General features: G+C 56.0%; 2 protein-coding genes across 60 annotated transcripts in view; one reads left to right on the top strand and one right to left on the bottom strand.

Moving 5' to 3' along the window:
- PAPLN (papilin, proteoglycan like sulfated glycoprotein) overlaps nucleotides 1–15,958 on the top strand; it is a 46,987-nt gene extending 31,029 nt beyond the window's left edge. For 9 of the 10 annotated variants that reach the window (XM_086319819.1, XM_086319814.1, XM_086319815.1 and 6 more), the window contains 13 exons: nucleotides 3,000–3,080; nucleotides 3,256–3,514; nucleotides 4,522–4,642; nucleotides 4,967–5,105; nucleotides 6,080–6,542; nucleotides 7,516–7,653; nucleotides 7,795–7,919; nucleotides 8,189–8,324; nucleotides 8,865–9,002; nucleotides 9,670–9,797; nucleotides 9,904–10,012; nucleotides 10,770–10,936; nucleotides 13,357–15,958. In XM_086319819.1, the coding sequence (XP_086175945.1) occupies nucleotides 3,000–3,080; nucleotides 3,256–3,514; nucleotides 4,522–4,642; nucleotides 4,967–5,105; nucleotides 6,080–6,542; nucleotides 7,516–7,653; nucleotides 7,795–7,919; nucleotides 8,189–8,324; nucleotides 8,865–9,002; nucleotides 9,670–9,797; nucleotides 9,904–10,012; nucleotides 10,770–10,936; nucleotides 13,357–13,541 (2,189 nt within the window). In that variant the 3' untranslated portion in view covers nucleotides 13,542–15,958. Of the gene's footprint in view, nucleotides 1–2,999; nucleotides 3,081–3,255; nucleotides 3,515–4,521; nucleotides 4,643–4,966; nucleotides 5,106–6,079; nucleotides 6,543–7,515; nucleotides 7,654–7,794; nucleotides 7,920–8,159; nucleotides 8,325–8,864; nucleotides 9,003–9,669; nucleotides 9,798–9,903; nucleotides 10,013–10,769; nucleotides 10,937–13,356 lie in introns of all 10 variants that reach the window. The other variant, XR_015134038.1, reaches the window with a different exon arrangement.
- Nucleotides 15,161–17,285, bottom strand: part of NUMB (NUMB endocytic adaptor protein) — a 161,808-nt gene continuing 159,683 nt past the window's right edge. For all 50 annotated transcript variants that reach the window (XM_086319836.1, XM_086319852.1, XM_086319859.1 and 47 more), the window contains one exon: nucleotides 15,161–17,247. In XM_086319836.1, coding sequence (XP_086175962.1) covers nucleotides 16,532–17,247 — 716 coding nt within the window. In that variant the 3' untranslated portion in view covers nucleotides 15,161–16,531. The remainder of the gene's footprint in view (nucleotides 17,248–17,285) is intronic.

Here is a 17,285-nt window from a genome sequence, read left to right as displayed (position 1 = left end):
TTAAGGCCAGGAGGATGCTGAGGGCCTCTGGCTATGCCTCACATTTGTCTGATAGGCTCAGGGGAGCCGTTGAAAGTTTAGGGGCTTGAAGTGACACCATGGTCATTAGGACATTTGGTGCCTGCCTTGAGGGTCAGGCTGAAGTGGGGAGAGTGGGAGCAGGCTGCAGATGCTCAGAGTTTGAGGAATGGAGGGGTGGGCGCTGGCCAGCACAGCCTGAAGCCCCTGGCGTGTGGGAAGGGACCCCAGACTCTGAGTTAAAGCCTGAGATGATGGCAGAAGAGAGTCATAGGAGTCCTCACGTGCGACAGAGGCAGGATGGGCTTGGCGGAAAGTTGCCTTCCCAGCCACGGAGGGACAGCCGGAATTCCCAGGCTGGCTGGGGACCATGAACCCTCGGCCAAATGTCGACAGGAGACCAGAACCAGGGAGACAATTTGAATCAACCTTGTCTGAGCTTTTGGCCCAGGTGGGATGGGCAATACATGGAAAACAAAGATTTGACCACATATCTACCAGAATCTTCCAACTCTATTATTTTTAAAAGTTCCCTGGGACTGGCGAGATGTAGTCCCTGTGGAGATGGACTTTTCACTTATTTTTTTTTGTAACTTTGTTCCACTATGTAGTAATATGTTTATTGTGGAAAATTTGAAAAACACTAACAAATAGAAGGAAGCACCCCCCTCACCCAGCCCCCTGGCAGAACACACACACAGAGCATGCAGAGCCTTTCACTGTGAGCATTTCGGGGTTTTTATTTATTTTATTCGAGTAGAGTTGAATGACAATACAGTGTTAGTTTCTGCTGTACAGCAAAGTGATTCAGTTTTTTAATATACACACATACACAGACACTCATTCTTTTTTGTATTCTTTTCTCTTTTGCTTCTCTGGTGGCTCAGCGGTAAAGAACCTCCTGCAATACAGGAGTTGCAGGAGACACGGGTTCAATCCCCTGGAGAAGGGCATGGCTCCAGTCTTCTTGCCTGGAGAATCCCATGGACAGAGGAGCCTGGCGGACTCTAGTCCAGGGGGTCACACAGAGTTGGACGTGACTGAGGCGACTTAGCACGCGTGGTCCATCGCAGGATACTGCATACAGCTCCCTGTGGGATGCAGTAGGCCCGTGTTGTTTATCCATTCTCTATGTAGTGGTTGGCATCTGCCAACCCCGCACTCCCACCCTCCCCTTGGCAACCATAGCTCTGTTCTCTGTGGTGGTGAGTCTGTTTCGTAATCACTGTGAGCATTTTAGCCATATCGTGCTAGTATTATTTTGGGCATCATTTTTTAAAATGCCTGTTGTCTTCATTTTCTCTACAGCCTTTTGCATTTTTTCTGTAACATTTTGTGATGAAAAATCTTTTTAAAAACCTTATTGAGGTTAATTATCATACACCATAAAATTCACCTATTCTAACGGTACAGTTCGTGATATTGAGTAAGTTTGCCAATTTGGACAAGAGACGCGGAGAAACTTTAATCACACAGGAAAGATGAAGAGCTGTGTGGCAAGCAGTCATGTGCCCACCATCAAGTTCTACAATAACTATTTTGTTGTAATTACACTTTTATCATCTATTCTCTGTCTCTTCATTTATCAATTCAGTTGTTTTTAATATGGAATTTTTTATTGAGGTGAAATTCAATCACACACAGTTAACCACTTTAATGTGTACAATGTGCTCTTATTTGTTCTCAAGGTTGTATGACCACCAGCTCTCTCAGTTCAGTTCAGTCACTCAGTCGTGTCTGACTCTTTGCGACCCCATGGACTGCAGCACGCCAGGCCTGCCTGTCCATCACCAACTCCCAGAGCTTCCTCAAACTCATGTCCATTGAGTCGGTGATGCCGTCCAACCATCTCATCCTCTGTCGTCCCCTTCTCCACCTGCCCTCAATCTTTCTAGTTTCAAAAATTCTCACCACCCCATAAAAGTGCTCTGTGCCCGTCCAGTAATCACTCCCCATTAACCCTGATCCTCTTCGCTGGTAGCCGGATCGCTGTGTCTCTGTGCCATTAACCCTGAGCCTCTTCGCTGGTAGCCGGATCGCTGTGTCTCTCTGGATTTGCCAGTGCTAGGTACATCAGGTGAAAGGAATAGCGTGCCTCTTGCATCTGGCTGCTTTCACCGAGCAGAATGTTTTTGAGGTTCGTCTAAGTTGTGGCATACATCAGGACTTCACTGCTTTTTATGGCTAAATTGCAGTCAGTTGTATGGATGTTCCCAGTTTGTTTATCCGCGTGTCTGTGGATGGATATTTGGGTTGTTTCCACCTTTTGGCTTTAGTGAATAATGATGCTATGAATATTCATGTAGAAGTTTCTGTGTGGGTGTCTGTGTTCAGTTCTCTTGGGTTTATACTTAGAAGTGGAGTTTCTGGGCTGTATGGTAACCGTGTAACTGTTTTGAGGGACTGCCAGGCTGGTTCCCCAGTGTCTCCACCATTCTTTATTCCCACCAGCAGTTGCGTGGGAACTCCTCCATCCTCATCCTCATCCTCGCCGACCCTTGTGATCTCGGTCTTTCTGGTTAGAACCACGCTAGTACCTGCGAAGGGGCGTCTCCTTGCGGCTCCAGTTTGCGTTTCCTTAATGGCTGATGGTGTTGGGCATCTTTTCATGTGCTTATCGGCCATCCCTGTGTCTTCTTTGGAAAAGTCTTATATTCAAGTTCTTTGCCCATTTAAAAATTGGATTATGTTTTCCTCAATCCAATTAAAAATTTTTGTGTTACCATTTTTTATGTTGTTGGGATCAAACGTAAATGCTCTCTTTACACGCGGCTTTTCTCTTTGCTGAACATTTGACACGGGCATTTTCTATGTGACGAGAGACTCTTTTGAAACCTGGGAAGGGTGTTGACAAGAACTCAAGCCTGCTGCTCTTCACTTCTGCTCTCCTGGGTTTCCCGGGTCCTGCCTGAGTGGTGGGGTGGGAGCAGATGTTGGGGGGGTGGCCATCCCCCTGTGCCCTGACGCCCCCGCTCCTGCAGAGGTCCCCAGCATGCCGGAAGTGCACACCAGCCCCAGGGACCCTCGGATGTCTTTGGGCCCACGGGAGGCCTCTGCCTCAGGTGAGAAGCTTGGTGGAAGCCCCCAACCCTGGGGGCCCTTGGGATGGATGTTGAGGGTGGGGGGACAAGTGGTTGTGGGGGGAAGGGATGTGGAGGAGGGTCTGACATGGACGAAGACAGAGGGTGAGGAGTCAAACAGAGACATCATGGATCTTTTATTTCCTCCTCTTTCTAGGTTTCAGAGACCAGTGGTGGGCACCCCAGGAGCAGCCCTCAGCATGGGGTAACCCCAGAGGAGACCAGAGCCCACTCCTGTCAGCCCCGGGCCCCGCCCTGTCTCTGCAGCTCTCCTCATACCAGCAGCCTCTGCGGCCGGGCTCGGGGCCCCGCGACTGCAGACTGAGCTCCCACGGGTGCTGCCCCGACGGCCACACCATGTCCCTTGGGCCCCAGTGGCAAGGCTGCCCTGGGGCCTCCTCGTGTCAGCAGAGCAGGTGGGTGCCTCTCACCCTTCCCCAGGTCAGAGAGGGAACGTGTGTCTTCTGCGGGGTGTCTGATGGGCGGGCAGGGCAGTGTCTTTGCTCAGAGCAGGTAGGGTGGGTTAGCAGAGCTCAGGAGTGGGAACTCTAGGGCTGTTGTGTCTGAGCTGCCCAGTCTGGGCAGAACTGGGGACTTGGCTTCTTCCCGCTGATCTCCCTAACCTGCTGGGTTAGGGAAAAAAGCCCCCCACTCTTTCTGCAGAGGTCAGCCTGTTGAGATATAGCCTGAGGCTTGGAGAAGGCAAGTAGGGTATGAATTCTAGTTCTGTGATCCAAATCAGGCTCCTGCTCTCTCGGGTTGGGGTGCTAAGGGCCATGATTCTGGAGTCAGCAGCTTGGGGGTGAGTCTCAACTCAGCCAGCAACACAGCTGTATGACTTGGGGCAAGTTACTTAACCTCTCTGATCCTGGCTTTCTCTGCTGAGAATGGGGAACAGTGACAGCCACTGACTGGGGCCACTGTGAGGATGGACCAAATCACGTGGTGCCTGGCCCACAGGTGCTTCAATACATTCCTTCCTTTGCCTTCCTTCCCACCTGCTGGTTGGTGGAGGGGAAGTAAGCCCTGGGCTCCTTTGACCCCTTCTGCTGCCCCACCTCCCAGCTGCCTCCATTCTGTAAAACCTCCCTGGGAACCTGGTGTCTGGGGAGCTCAGGTGATTTTCCACCTTCTTGGTATTGTGGTGGGATGTGTGAGTTGAGGATCTGTTGATTATTAAGAGTTTAGCTCTGCTTATTGTCTTCATGTTGCCCTCCCTGGGAGCCCCTACGTGGTGAGTGGACGTGGCGGAGACTGGGGTTCGCCACATGGTTCGCCCTGCACGCAAGGGCCCCCTATGTCCCGACTTGGATCCTCACCTGATCAAGCCCCCTGGCTCAGGGAGCCTCAGAGCCTGGATCCTGGGGTGCTGGCACTCAGGGTCCCTGGTGGGGGAGGGGTCAGGGCTGTGATGTCTTTCCAGGTTCGGGTGCTGCCCTGATGGGGTGACCGCGGCCAAGGGGCCTCATCAGGCGGGCTGCATGAGCTCTTATGGACGCGACAACACCGGGGGCAGGCCAGGATCAAGAGCAGCGGCCTCCACAGTGAGTGTCTGCTCACCCCAGGGCCACGAGTCCAGCCCGGAAGCCTGCTCAGTGCTGCTGTGACGCGGGCTCGTGGCAGCTTTGACCTTGAGGAGGGAGGTCCCTGAAGCTTGCTGGCCTGGCTTGTCCTCTCGAAGGCACAGGTTTCCGTGACGGGCCCTGTCTGACCTTCTCCGGGATGTGATCTCCAGGACTGGGGTTCTGCTCAATGGGGTCATAGTTCTGTCCCTCTCTCTTCCTGCCATCCTCCCCCCAGCAGCCTGGAGTCCTCCTACCAAGAGCCAGACCTCCATCTAACTTCCCAATCCTGGGCTCTCTCCCCAGGTCCCCAATGCCCACCGGCCCCAGGCCCAGCAGAATGAGCCCAGCGAGTGCCGGGGCTCCCAGTTCGGCTGCTGCTATGACCACATGGCCTCTGCGGCAGGTCCTCTGGGGGAAGGCTGTGTGGGCCAGCCCAGCTCTGGTGAGTGGCTGATCCTCCTTGTCCTTATTGGTGGGAAGGCTCTCGTCCCACTCTGCTCACTGCCCCGCCCCCCAGAGCCCCCCGACTTCCTCCTGGCTGGCTTATCACTTGTTTCTTCCACCAATATTCCTGGCACCTGCCAGGTCCTGGGCTGGAGAACGGTGCTGGATTATCCTGCCCGACAGGTCATCCTTGCCCCTGAGTTTGCACTTGTGGCCGCCTGGCTGCCTGTGGGAGCCGGGAGCGTGGTCAGTGGGGAGTCCACGGAGAAGGAAGACCTGTGCTGCCCCTTGGGGCTCAGCCCCCTCCAGAGGCAGTGGGGGGGTGGTCAAGACTGGGATGGATGGGGTGGCCACCCTGCCTGAGATGCGTCTTGGAGGAAGGACCGTGAGGTGGGAGCACATGCCCACGTGGAGCTGCTAAGGACCATCCCGGGGATGCCGGAAGCCAGGGGGCAGAGTCTGCAGGGAGCTGGGTGGGGGGGCTTTAAGTGGGGGGTCTGGAGGGTCACATCTGAGTGTGGAGAAGGATGGCTAGGCTGGGGGCTGGAGAAGGTTCTGAGCTGCTAAGGGGCCCCAGGAACAAGGGTGGACCCCCTCCCTGGGCATCTTGGCAGCCTGTGGGGGCTCAGGGCTGGGGGTATTCCTTCTGGGCGAAGCACGTCAAAGGTTGGCCCTGGGGCTGCTCTGTGTGTGCTGGGGGCCTGGGTTGGGTGGGGAGGAGCACGAGGGAGCCCGTCCAGGGAGGTCACAGCCCTGATCCTCTGCAGGGCTTCAGCTCCGGGGGTGCAGAACAGGCTGGTTCTGCTGGGGTCCCGGGACAGTGAGCAGAGTCTGTCCCTGGAGTCAGTCAAGCCCCTGGCAGTAGTGTGGATGTGCGCTGAAGCTGGGGAGGGCCTCGCTCCTGAGTCCCGGGCTGCGTTCGCAGCTTCCCTACTGAGTCCCGGTGACCTGCGTGCTTCCTGCCCCCCTCAGCGTACCCCGTGCGGTGCCTGCTGCCCAGCGCCCACGGCTCCTGCACCGACTGGGCTGCCCGCTGGTACTTCGTCCCCTCCGTGGGCCAGTGTAACCGCTTCTGGTATGGCGGCTGCCATGGCAACGCCAACAACTTTGCCTCAGAAGAGGAGTGTGTGAGTGCCTGCCGGGGACCCCAGCCCGGGGCGGGGGCCTCTGGCCAGAGCACCCATGGAGATGGTGGCAGCAGCGGTCCTGGGGGCCAGCAGGAGGCTAGCCAGCATGGGCCGGGGCCCATGGTCCAGAGAGGACCCTTGCCTTCTGGTGGCCTCCGGTGGCAAGACCAAGAGCCTGGGCCGGGGGTGACGGACCACAGACAGGCCTTTGGAGAGGGGCCCTGGGGCCAGGAGACTGGGCCCAGTCCCCCTGGACTGAGCGGAGACGCAGGACGACCAGCGCCTCCTTCCCGTGGCTCCTCCTACAGGTGAGGCCCCCCACTTCCCCAGGTGGGATGGGGATAGGGATGCAGGCAGGCCAGAGGCTGAGCCTTTTAGGGCTAAAACCCTGAGATCAGCTGGGCCTCCTTCCACCTTTCACCTGGAGTCTTCCGGCTGGAGGGCTTTGCTACCATCATTCCACAGGTGGGGAACCTCAGGCTTTGGAGACATGAGGCTTGCCCAGGGTCAGGTGGATGGTGGTGCCTGAATTCTCCAGCAGATCTTGCGGGTGTGGTCCAGGGCCTGTCTAGTTGAAGCTTCAGAGCTTCATGACCTCTGGCAAGTCATCCAGCTTCCCGGAGCCTCAGTGATATGATCTCACAGGTTTAGTGTGGATCCCGGTCGTCGTCACTCTCTGTGTCATATTAATGAGAACTGGGAAGATTAAAAACAAAACTGAATTCCCGAGGGATCCGGCATGCGTTTGGTTGCCCAGCTGCTTCTCTCCCACGCTGTCCGTCCTGGGGCCCTGGGCCTAATCTGTGCCCATTTTTTTTTGCCTGTGCTTGTGCGGGGTTTTCTCTCCCTGTGGTGAGCAGGGTTTCCTCTCTGGTTCTGGGTCACGGGCTCCGGGCGTGCGGGCTTCAGTAGCTGTGGCTCATGGACTTAGTTCCCCTTTGGCATGTGGGTTTCTCAGATCAGGGATTGAGCCTGTGTCTCCTGCACTGGGAGGCGCTTCCTAGCCACAGGACCCCCAGGGAGGTCCGTGTTCTGTGCTCTTACGGGAACAAGTTGAGGGCACAATGCCTGTGGGTATTTTGGGGGTGGGGAGGGGAGATTCTTGATTCCCCAGACATCTGGAGAGTGGCTTCCATGAGAAGTACCTCTGGTACTTCCATGGGTACCCTGGGGGTACCTCTGGTACCCATGACGGGGTACCATGCTTGCTGTGGGGACGCACTGATGAAGGGATAGTCCCTGATGCTGGCCCTCATGTGACTCTCTGTCCCACCTTCCCAGGATCACTCTGGCAGGCTCAGAGCCCTCTGTGGTGCAGGCAGCCCTGGGGCAGTTGGTGCAGCTTTTCTGCCCGGAGGACGGCTCTCCGGACCCCCACTCAAGGTGGCAGAAAGACGGGCGGCCCGTCTCCTCTGACAGGTGGGTGCAGCCCGCTCCCCTGCCCAGCCCCTCCGATTCCCGGGGATGGGAGGGTGAGAGAGCAGGGGGCAGCCCCTCCAGTGGGAGCCAGGCTCACTGTTGCCTCAGGACACAGCGCTCAAGCCCCCTCCCCGCCCTTAGGCACCAGCTGCAGTCCGATGGCTCCCTGGTCATCAGCCCCCTGAGGGCGGAGGACGCGGGCACCTACAGCTGTGGTGGCCCCGGGCCAGACCGTCACTCTCAGCAGGTCCAGCTCCACGTCACAGGTCTCATCCCCACCCCACCTAACCCACCCTTGGGTTCTTCTGGGCCCCAGGGTGGGGGTCCCAGCCAGGGTGCCCCCACACTGGGGGACTAGGGCGGGAAGCGGGCCGCGGCATCCTGGCGGCTGGGCCCCGGCGCTGCAGGTTGCCTGGGGCGGACGTCTTGCCCCGTGTGGCCCTCACTTCTCGTCGGTCCCCCGCCAGCCTCACGGGCACCGTTCTTCCACCCGCTTCTCCCCACAGCTCACCCCTTGCTTCTGGCCTCACAATAGGGGGTGACGTGGCCATGCCTTCTGAGGCTGAACCGAGGCACTTCCCCGAGACCAGGGACCCAGCCCAGGACCACAGTCCTCGGGACCCCAGCCGCAGGGGCCCCGCCGCCGCCTCACACCCGTGGCCCCTGACCAGGTGCGGTGTTCAGCACTGCTTGCCGGCCGCCTGCTCAGGGCTCTGGGAGGGGAGGGGAGGGCAAATGTGGCTCCCTGAGCCCGACCTCTGAAGCAGGGATGGGGAGTCCTGCCCACCACCGCGAGCACTGGGGAGCAGAGCCCATCCTGGCCCCCGGCCTCAGGAGCTAGAGGGCTGAGCCGGCCTTGAAGAAGGGAGTTTACAGAGCGGGTGCAGAGGGCTGGAGGGGCCCACGTCAGGGACCTGGTGCAGGGTGGGCAGGACGCAGAAATTCTGGGTGGCTGAGGTGAGAAAGCCGGAGCTGGATTTGAGCCTGGGTCCCAGATACTTGTCGATATCTCCCAACCAGAACAAAGAGCTGAGGCTGGAGAGCGGAATCTGGTCAGGGTTGTGGGGAGAAGGGGCCCACGAGGCCGGGTAGGGGTCCCATCCCCAGGCATGGTCGGGAGGAGGCAGTGGCGAGGAGCCTGTCCCCTGGCATGGTCGGGAGGAGACAGCGGCGAGGAGCCCCCTCACAGCTGAGTGATGCTTGCTCTGCAGGGTGCGTCTGGACCGGAGCCAGCCCGGGGTGCTGGACGCCCAGCCGGGCCAGCGGGTCCGGCTGACCTGTCGTGCTGAGGGCTTCCCGCCCCCGACTATCGAGTGGCAGAGAGACGGGCAGCCTCTCTCCTCCCCCAGGTTTGTTCAGCTCCCCTCCCCTGTCCTGCCTCCGGCCCCGCCCCGTCTGGGCAGATGCCATCCCCTGGTCAGACCTGAGCGCGACCCCAGGGCCTCTTGAAGGACGGGGTTGCTGGGCGAAGGGCTCCTTGGGCAGACCACGCTGGGATCTCTGGGCCTTTCCAGAGTGTGGCTAGCGGACAATTGTAAGAAGCCAGCCAACAGGTGACGGCCTGTTGGGAGGAAGTGGAGGCAGACACCCTTCTGGCTGTAATCATAAGAGCTAACATATATGGGCCCTGTGCTGAGGCTTAATCTCTTTCACGTGACGTGCAGAAGAGCTAAAGTGGTGCTGTTTTATCCGCGTGTGACGCACAGAAGCTTAACACCACCCAGCTCCTAAGTGACTGAACTAGGACCGAGCCTAATAAACGAGTGTAGGAAAAAAACCTCGAAACCCAAACCAGAATTATTTTGTATCCGAAAACTTGCAATGATTTGCTTGTTGCCAGGTTTTAAAGTCAGGCGTCCTTAAGTAAACGAGAGTGCCAGCAGCTGGAGGGTGGTCAGACCCTGCTGACTGGCAGGGCCCACTCAGCCTCTCACCAGGGGATGGGAGACCCTGACCCCGCTCCCACCCACTGGGAGCCTTGGGATGGCGCCACCTGACTGTGCTTGGCCTCCCCAGACACCAGCTGCAGTCCGACGGCTCCCTGGTCATCAGCCGCGTGGCTGTGGAGGATGGAGGCTTCTACACGTGTGTCGCGTTCAATGGGCATGACCGGGACCAGCGCTGGGTCCAGCTCCGAGTGCTGGGTGAGGCGCAGCCTGAGTGGGCGGGTGCATGTGGCCAGTGGCCTCTGGGGTCAGGAGGGGCACCACGGGCATGCCGTGGCTGACAGTGCCCCCTCCTTGGGCCCAGGGGAGCTGACTATCACAGGGCTGCCCTCCACAATGGAGGTGCCGGAAGGGGACACGGCCAGGCTGCTGTGTGTGGTGGCAGGAGAAAGCGTGAACATCCGATGGTCCAGGTGAGGCTCTGTCCCTGGCCCTCAGGCCCTCACCCTGAGCTCCACAGCCCAAACCAGGGCCGGGGGGCCCACCTTTGTGCAGAACGTTGCTGCCACCCGCACCCCTCCCCCTCACGTCTGCTCCCGGCTCCTGGCCTGGTGCCAGGGGAAGGGGCTACAGCGCCCGCCTCCCTTAATGGGGAAGCCCCGCCAGGACCACTCTCTCCTCTGCTGGTCGGGCTACACACCAGAGCTTCTCAGGCTCGGCACTGTCGACCTTTTGGGCTGATGGTTTTAGTTGTCGGGGTGCATTGGGGGATGTTTGGCCGTGTCCAGCCTCGGGGTGCCTGTAGTACTCCCTCCCATGTCATGGCCACAGAAAGTCTCCAGGTGTTGCCAGATGTCCCCTGGGTGGCGGATGCTCTGCTAGGCTGAGAAACACTGGGCTCCACTCAGCTCTGGGGGCTTTGGGTGGTCTTTTACCCCAAGTCTGCTGGGCTTTTATTCATTCAGCAAACAGTTTGATGCCCCCTTCCTCCTTGCAGTATGTCAGGACGACGCTAGGCACTGGGGATCCTGGTGTAATCTGAGCCCCCCTGACACTCCAGGTGGGAAATAGCCCAGTATCCCCCAGGCTCGGAGGAGGTTTGCCCTGAGTGTGTCTGGATCAGTGGGTGGCTCTGGAGGGAGCCTTAGACGGCCTCCTCCCCGGCCCAGGGAGAACCAGCTCAGCACCCGCCAGGGCCTGGAGGTTCTCCCAGCATCCTTTCCCCTCCAGGAACGGGCTGCCGGTGCGGGCCGACGGCCACCGTGTGCACCAGTCCCCGGACGGCACGCTGCTGATCCACAACCTGCGGGCCAGGGACGAGGGCTCCTACACGTGCAGCGCCTACCGTGGAAGCCAGGCCGTCAGCCGCAGCACTGAGGTGAAGGTGGTCCCACCGGGTAAGGAAGGGCCACCCCAGGCAGCTGCTTGTCTTCGGGAGCTGGCCGTGTGCAGCCGGATGCGGAGGGCACGGGCTCTGCAGTCGGAGGGGCTCTGCCAGTTCCTGGTTGTGTGACTTGGGGCGGGCCAGTCGTCACGTGGCCTGAAACAGCCCTGGGAGGGAACCGCCAGGACCCAGCTGTGCTGGTTGGCCTGGACGGTCACGGCTGTCGGGGCCGTAGCACCTCACCAGGACTATGCAGGGCGTCAGGCCTGGCTGCCTCCTATCTGCCAGGCTGAGCCCAGAACTGGCCAGGTTAGAGGTTGCAGTCTGGTAGAAATGTTGCTTAGTGAGCAGGACTGACGGTGGGCTTCCAGTTTATGAAGACAGGGACTGGAACCCAGCCAGGGCCCGGCATCACCGGGTGCTCAGGCTGAGTGTTTGTGTGTGTGAAGGTGGTACCTTGGTGAAGGCACCATCCTGCAGGGGCCGCTTTTCACCTCAGTCGTGCCCAGCAGATAGATCTCTTGTCCACATACTTACCAAACTTACAAGACTTGAGACAGGCCAGAGTGCAGATTTAAGTGAGAGAGATTGCTGTCAGGGGGCCCCCACATGGGCATGTCTGTGACTAGGTAGAGATGTGTCTGCATAGGAAGCCAAACTAGAACCAGAAACTCAATTGATGCTGAAGTTTGGTGGTGCTCCTAATGATGCATGGTCACCAAGATGAAATGGTGTGATGGGACTGCCTCCGGGACAGCACACTTATGGCCTCAGTCCGGCTGTCTGTCTTCTGCCCCGTTAGATGAGTGTTGCTAATCTGAGACACTTTCTTTGGGGGAGGAGGGCACTTCTTAAGGAGAAGCTATCTTCCTCTCTAACTGTGTTGGTTCCGTCAGTTAAGCTGTATGTGTCTGCCATCACCCATTTAAGCTTTTTGTGGCATTTCACTGCTTGAGGCTGCCTCACTGCCCTGTTCATGGTCTGGTGGCATGCTGGAACTGCAGTGTTAGTAAGGGGGAGGGGCCTTGAGCTGGTCCCACTCTGGGGACAGCTTCCAAGCTTGCTTTCTCTTTTTTTCTTTATTGGAGTATAATTGCTTTGCAATGTTGTGCTAGTTTCTGCTGTACAACAAAGTGCTCTCAAGCTTTTTACTTAAAGGTTTAAGGTGAGAAACAGAAAATACTGTAAGGTTAAAACATGGGGAGTGGGGCTCACTCTTCGGAATGGGAATGCCCATTACGTGCTGGTTATTCTAGCCATGGTTACTATGTGCTTCAGTTGCTATCTCATTAACTCCAAATGAGAGAGCAGACACAGAGAGCTTATGTAACCGTTTGCCCCAAGTCCCCTGGCTGGAAGGGGAGAGCCACGATGGTGCCCAGCCTGCACCATCACGCCCAGCACCTGCTCACCTCTGCCTGTGATGAGTCCAGGAGCTACGACAGCTGAGATTAAGTTGGTAACGAAAGTGGCGATTGTTAAAAACAAGCATAAACAGCTTGTCCTTTATGTAAATGTAGGTGGTCCGCACTCTTGTTACACTGACGAGCCAGCCTTCACAAAGCCGTTGGCTGCTCAGGTGTTATCTACTAGTTGTATATGGGGGGAGGTGTGGAGGGGGGCCTTCTGCAGCCCCGTGAGGTGACTTTGGGGAGCTGCTGTCAGGCCTAAGCCAAGGCTGAGCCCTGAGAGCCCCTCCCAGAAAGAAAAGGGAGGTTAACTAGACAAATAGACTTCAGTCCGAAGACAGACAGCAGAATGAAAGTCGCACGGTAATTTATAAGTTATGGACGTGACGAGCAGGTTCAGAGGGGAGGCGCCCGGCGCTTGGCGCTCAGTGTCGCATCAGCGCCACTGCTCATAGCCTGTCCTCCCGTCACTGGCCTGACGGGCTCTGCTGTCTCTGGGGGAAGTGGGAACTGGAAAGCTGGGGAGCTAAGTGACTGAGCTGGGGCCACTGAAGGCACAGAACGCTTAAGTGGGAGGAAACCAGCAGTGAGAGACAGACCACTCTTGCCAACTCAAAACTGTGCTTGGGGCTGACCCCGCTCTCCTTGTCCAGAGGCCACGGCCATATATTCTGCGGCTCTTCAGGTCTCAGTCAGAGCAGGGGGTTAACTTCCAGAGATGTTTAATCAGCTGGAGAGTCAATATCTGGGGGTCTGCGATGGGCTGTGCACTGGGGCGAGCGGTGGGGGTGGGGGAGAGCTATAAAAGGATAAAAGGAGGCCCACTGCATGCCGAAGCGGGGCCCAGGGCAGTGCAGACCGTGTGCCCTCAGCTGGACACACAGGTGTTACCGGGATACAGTGACCGGCATCTCTGGGAACCTGGCGGTTACAGCGCTGCTCTCCTTTAGGGAAATGACAGGGCAGGTGAGTTTCCAGCCACACGGAACTTTCTCACCACCCTCTCCCCCCCGGTGTCTCACAGTGCTGGCCGCCCAGCCCCGGGACCCCAGCAGGGACTGTGTCGACCAGCCGGAGCTGGCCAACTGTGACCTGATCCTGCAGGCCCGGCTCTGCGGCAACGAGTACTACTCCAGCTTTTGCTGTGCCAGCTGCTCCCGTGTCCAGCCGCCAGCGCAGCCCGTCTGGCAGCAGGGACACAGCTCATAGCACTGGGAGGAGGAGGCTCTCGGTCTCCCCTCTCTGGCTGAGGAGGGAGTTCTCCTCCGCAGCCACCGGCTTGGTCAGAGCCGCCCCCTGCCGTGGAGTGCCAGCAGCAGCGGTCTCAGCGGTGTCGGCTTCTCTGGCTTCACCGGTGCCTGCTGGGATGTCAAGAAGCGGCCACTTGTTTGCAATAAGGACATCTTTCACTTGACAGTTTCTCTCTATAATTTGTTATACAGGATCAGCTCACTGTGTTCTTAAAGCCAGCTACCAGGGTTCTCACTTTGCTGAAAGCTGGGTGGGGAGGTGTGTCCTATCTGGGGAAGGTAACTAACTCCTGGTGTGTATGTTAGGGAAACATTCTTTGCTAGAACTAGGTCTCATCTGGGGTCCAGATATGGTTCATCGCTCCAGTCTCTCTAGCCCTTCCTAGGGAATATGGCAACCAGCTTTAGCTGGTTGCTATAGTAGCACAAAGTTGGTGAAAGCCCTCAGCAAAGTGGGAGATAATGAAAACTAAAAACCAGGCTATTGTAAAACACAGTACCAACAGGATAGGGGGACCAGTGGAAGGGAGGGTGACGTTAAGAAAGGGAAGAGGGAAGTGGTTTCAGAGTTAGGTCATTCTTCCTCTCAGCCTCTTAAGGCCTTGATGCTAAGACAAGAGGCCTGGTTTCAATGAGCTTCCACGTCCCTTTCCACTTTAACCTTCTCCCAATCCCCCAGAGGACGGGCTGGGCCTAGTAACAGAGGTCTTTCTGGGGCACAGGAAAAACCAGCATTACCGGGACAGGTGATTTCTATTACCAACACTCTAGCTGGAAAAGAAACAATTGCTTCACGGGTGAGTGATACTTCTCGGTCTACCTCTCATTCAGCAACAGAAACATGGGCCAGGACAGAGGTCTTTTTTTCTTTCCAGTTTTAAAAACCATTGAGGTGCATCCCCTTCCGTGTACCATGGCTGGTTTGGCTATAGAAATTGGAAGGTAAGGACTACTTTCTTGGACTCCACTGTTCTCTAGTTAAATCACTATTTGTCAAATTGGTGGCATACTCCAGACCTTAGCTAGCTCTTGGAACCAGTCACAGAGCGGTGGGGTATGGTGAGAGTAAAACTCAGTCTAGACCAGTGGTTCTCACACTGGGAGCTTTTTCAAGAAATGAAGATGGGGGTCTACTGCCCGGAGATTTTAATTGGTCTGGAGTATGGGCTGGATATGAGGATTTTTAAAAGCTCCCAGATGACTCTCATATATATCCACGGTTCAGAGTCACTGCTGCAGCCCAAATTCTCAGAATGTGAGTCTTGTTAAAATGCAAATTCTGACAACTAGGTCTGGGCTAGGGCAGAAGTTCTGTGTCTCTACACAACTGCCAGGTTCAAGTCTGCACTTGGAGCAGCAAGAATCTGACATCAGAGATGTGCTTAGGAACGACCGGAGGCTCGAGTATGAATACAGATAGGAACTTTAAGAGAATACTAGCCCCAGTGAAAGATTTTTCTAGCCATCAAACTAGAGATCTGCGGCAGCAGTAGAATGCAGAGAGGACAAGACCACAAGGAACTAAAACTCATTCGCTAATAGAGAAAAGCGCAAAGAACAGCTCTTCATGGCAAAAGCTTCTACCACGAACATTTATTTTTGTTAAAGCAGATTGTAAATTCTCATCAGTACAAATATATATATAACTTACATCTGATTGTAAGGCCAACATTCGAAAGTAAAAATGAGAAGGGATCTTACGTGGTTACCAGAGGTCAAGTGGCTACAACTGAAAACAGGATGTTCGGCTCACAAGAGGGAGGGATGCACGCACGCACGCACACATAACACACACACGCAGTGCTAACAAGACTGGGCCCTCCATTCCCACAAAACTCGGAACAAAACTTAAAAGGACAAGACAAAACCCACCAAGACCTACATGACAAACCAACACGGTAACCTGCGTTCCCGTCTCATGGATATGATTACATCATTGTCACCTTAGTGTTAAAGGATTAACATAAGGAAACTGCAGCAGTATAGAAAAGAAAAGACATTCTCTATTTAGATTGAACCCATTAACATAATGACATTAGAATTTTTCATTAGAGGTGTAAAACCAGGACAATACTGCTTGCTCTTTATTTAAAACTACTACCTAGCTGACGGTACTGGTCATAAGCGTGATTGTTGTTGCAGTGTGCTACTTACAGTAAATGATACCAAGTGAGCTAGGGATCCCACCTGCAACTTCCAGCCCTTCCTCTTTTTTACTTCAATAGGCATCAATGATAAATCAATCTTATGTACAATTTCTTACAGCTAACCCTTTTACCTTTGGCAAGATTACTTACAACTCATACAACTTTTTAATAGTGAGCACTATTTAAAATATTCTAAATGCATAAAAATAAAGATTTTGGCTTTTTGATATATATTTATAATATTTATTCTTACTCAAAATGGAAGCTCAACTTTACCCCTAAGATACAGCTCTGCTGGGCAGCTCCTGACGGGCCCTGCTGGGAATTCCAGCAGCACAGCCTGCCTCTCGTCCCAAGTCCCGGCACAGGCCACCCTGTTCTTGATCTTTAAGAAGGCCAGTGCTGAGAGCAGGTAGATGAAAGGCCTGAAAAACTAAGGGAGATCGTTTCGCTTCCCGTTGTGTTGTATATTCCAGTAAATGTGCTTTGAATACAGATTCCTGTTCAGATACTTCTGCCTCTCTGTTGCCAGAGACTGGTAAGTGGCTGAGGGAGGCGGGGCAGAGGATGACAGCTCCTTGACTCTCTTAGTCTAGCTGCAAAACAGCTCTTCCCTAGGAATGGGTCTCTCCACTTTCTCAGTCACCCCATCCACATGCTATGCCTGGACATGCCCTTGGGGACCTTTGGGGTTAGTGAAAAGCATATTGGTTGGGAATGCAAAGTCCCCTTTGCTCCTCTGACCTCCACCCCCCCTGCCCGGGCCTAAGTACAGACCAAATACATAAGCCATAAGGACTGCTTAAAGTTCGATTTCAAAAGTCTTCTGTAAATCACTGGAGAAAGGATTGGTGGGGGAGGGGTTAGTACGCTGCTTGGACTTGCTTTCCAAGGCTGCCCACTGGGCCTCGAAGGGATCCACTGTGCAGGTGCCTGCAGGAGCCTCAGTCTGCTTGTCTCCTGAGGCCAACCTGCTGTCGTCTACGCCATTGAGAGCTGCAGAACCGTTGAGGTGCTGAGCAGGAGGCTTAAAGAAGGGACTGGCAGTAGCACTGCTTGTCTCGTACTGTGGGAATGTCTGCTGCTTGACCAGGCTGGGAGACTGATGGGGCTGGGCAGCCTGTGGGTGGCCTGCGGTACCAAACATGTTGGCGACCATCTGGGAGGGAGTGATGCCCACCACGGGCACGTTAGAGGCTGGATAGGTCATCCCGTTAGCCACAGGATAGGACTGGGCAGCGACAAAGGCTGGCTGCAGGGGTGGGACCACGCCCACTGGCACGGGCTGAGAGGTGAGGAATGCATTTCCTTGGAAAGGTGGCACTGGCTGGGAGATGGCAGTGGGTGGGGGCGGCTGGAGAACCGGCTGCGGAGGGACAGCTGAGGCCTGGGGCTGCTGAGCCCGGACGCTCTTGGACACCTCCTCCAACCAGCGGTCGGCCTCGGAGGGAGTGCGTCTGTGACCAGCCTGGAAGAGACCTGGAGAGACAGCACCGGAAGACTGACCCCACTCGGTCCCTGGAAGCAACAAGAGGAAGAGAGGGAAGAATCAGGAT

Source organism: Bos grunniens, chromosome 10 (assembly GCF_055505025.1).
Source record: "Bos grunniens cultivar Pamir isolate PY7600 chromosome 10, Bosgru_T2T1.0, whole genome shotgun sequence".
NCBI lineage: Eukaryota > Metazoa > Chordata > Mammalia > Artiodactyla > Bovidae > Bos > Bos grunniens.
This window is presented reverse-complemented; position numbering and strand designations above follow the sequence as displayed.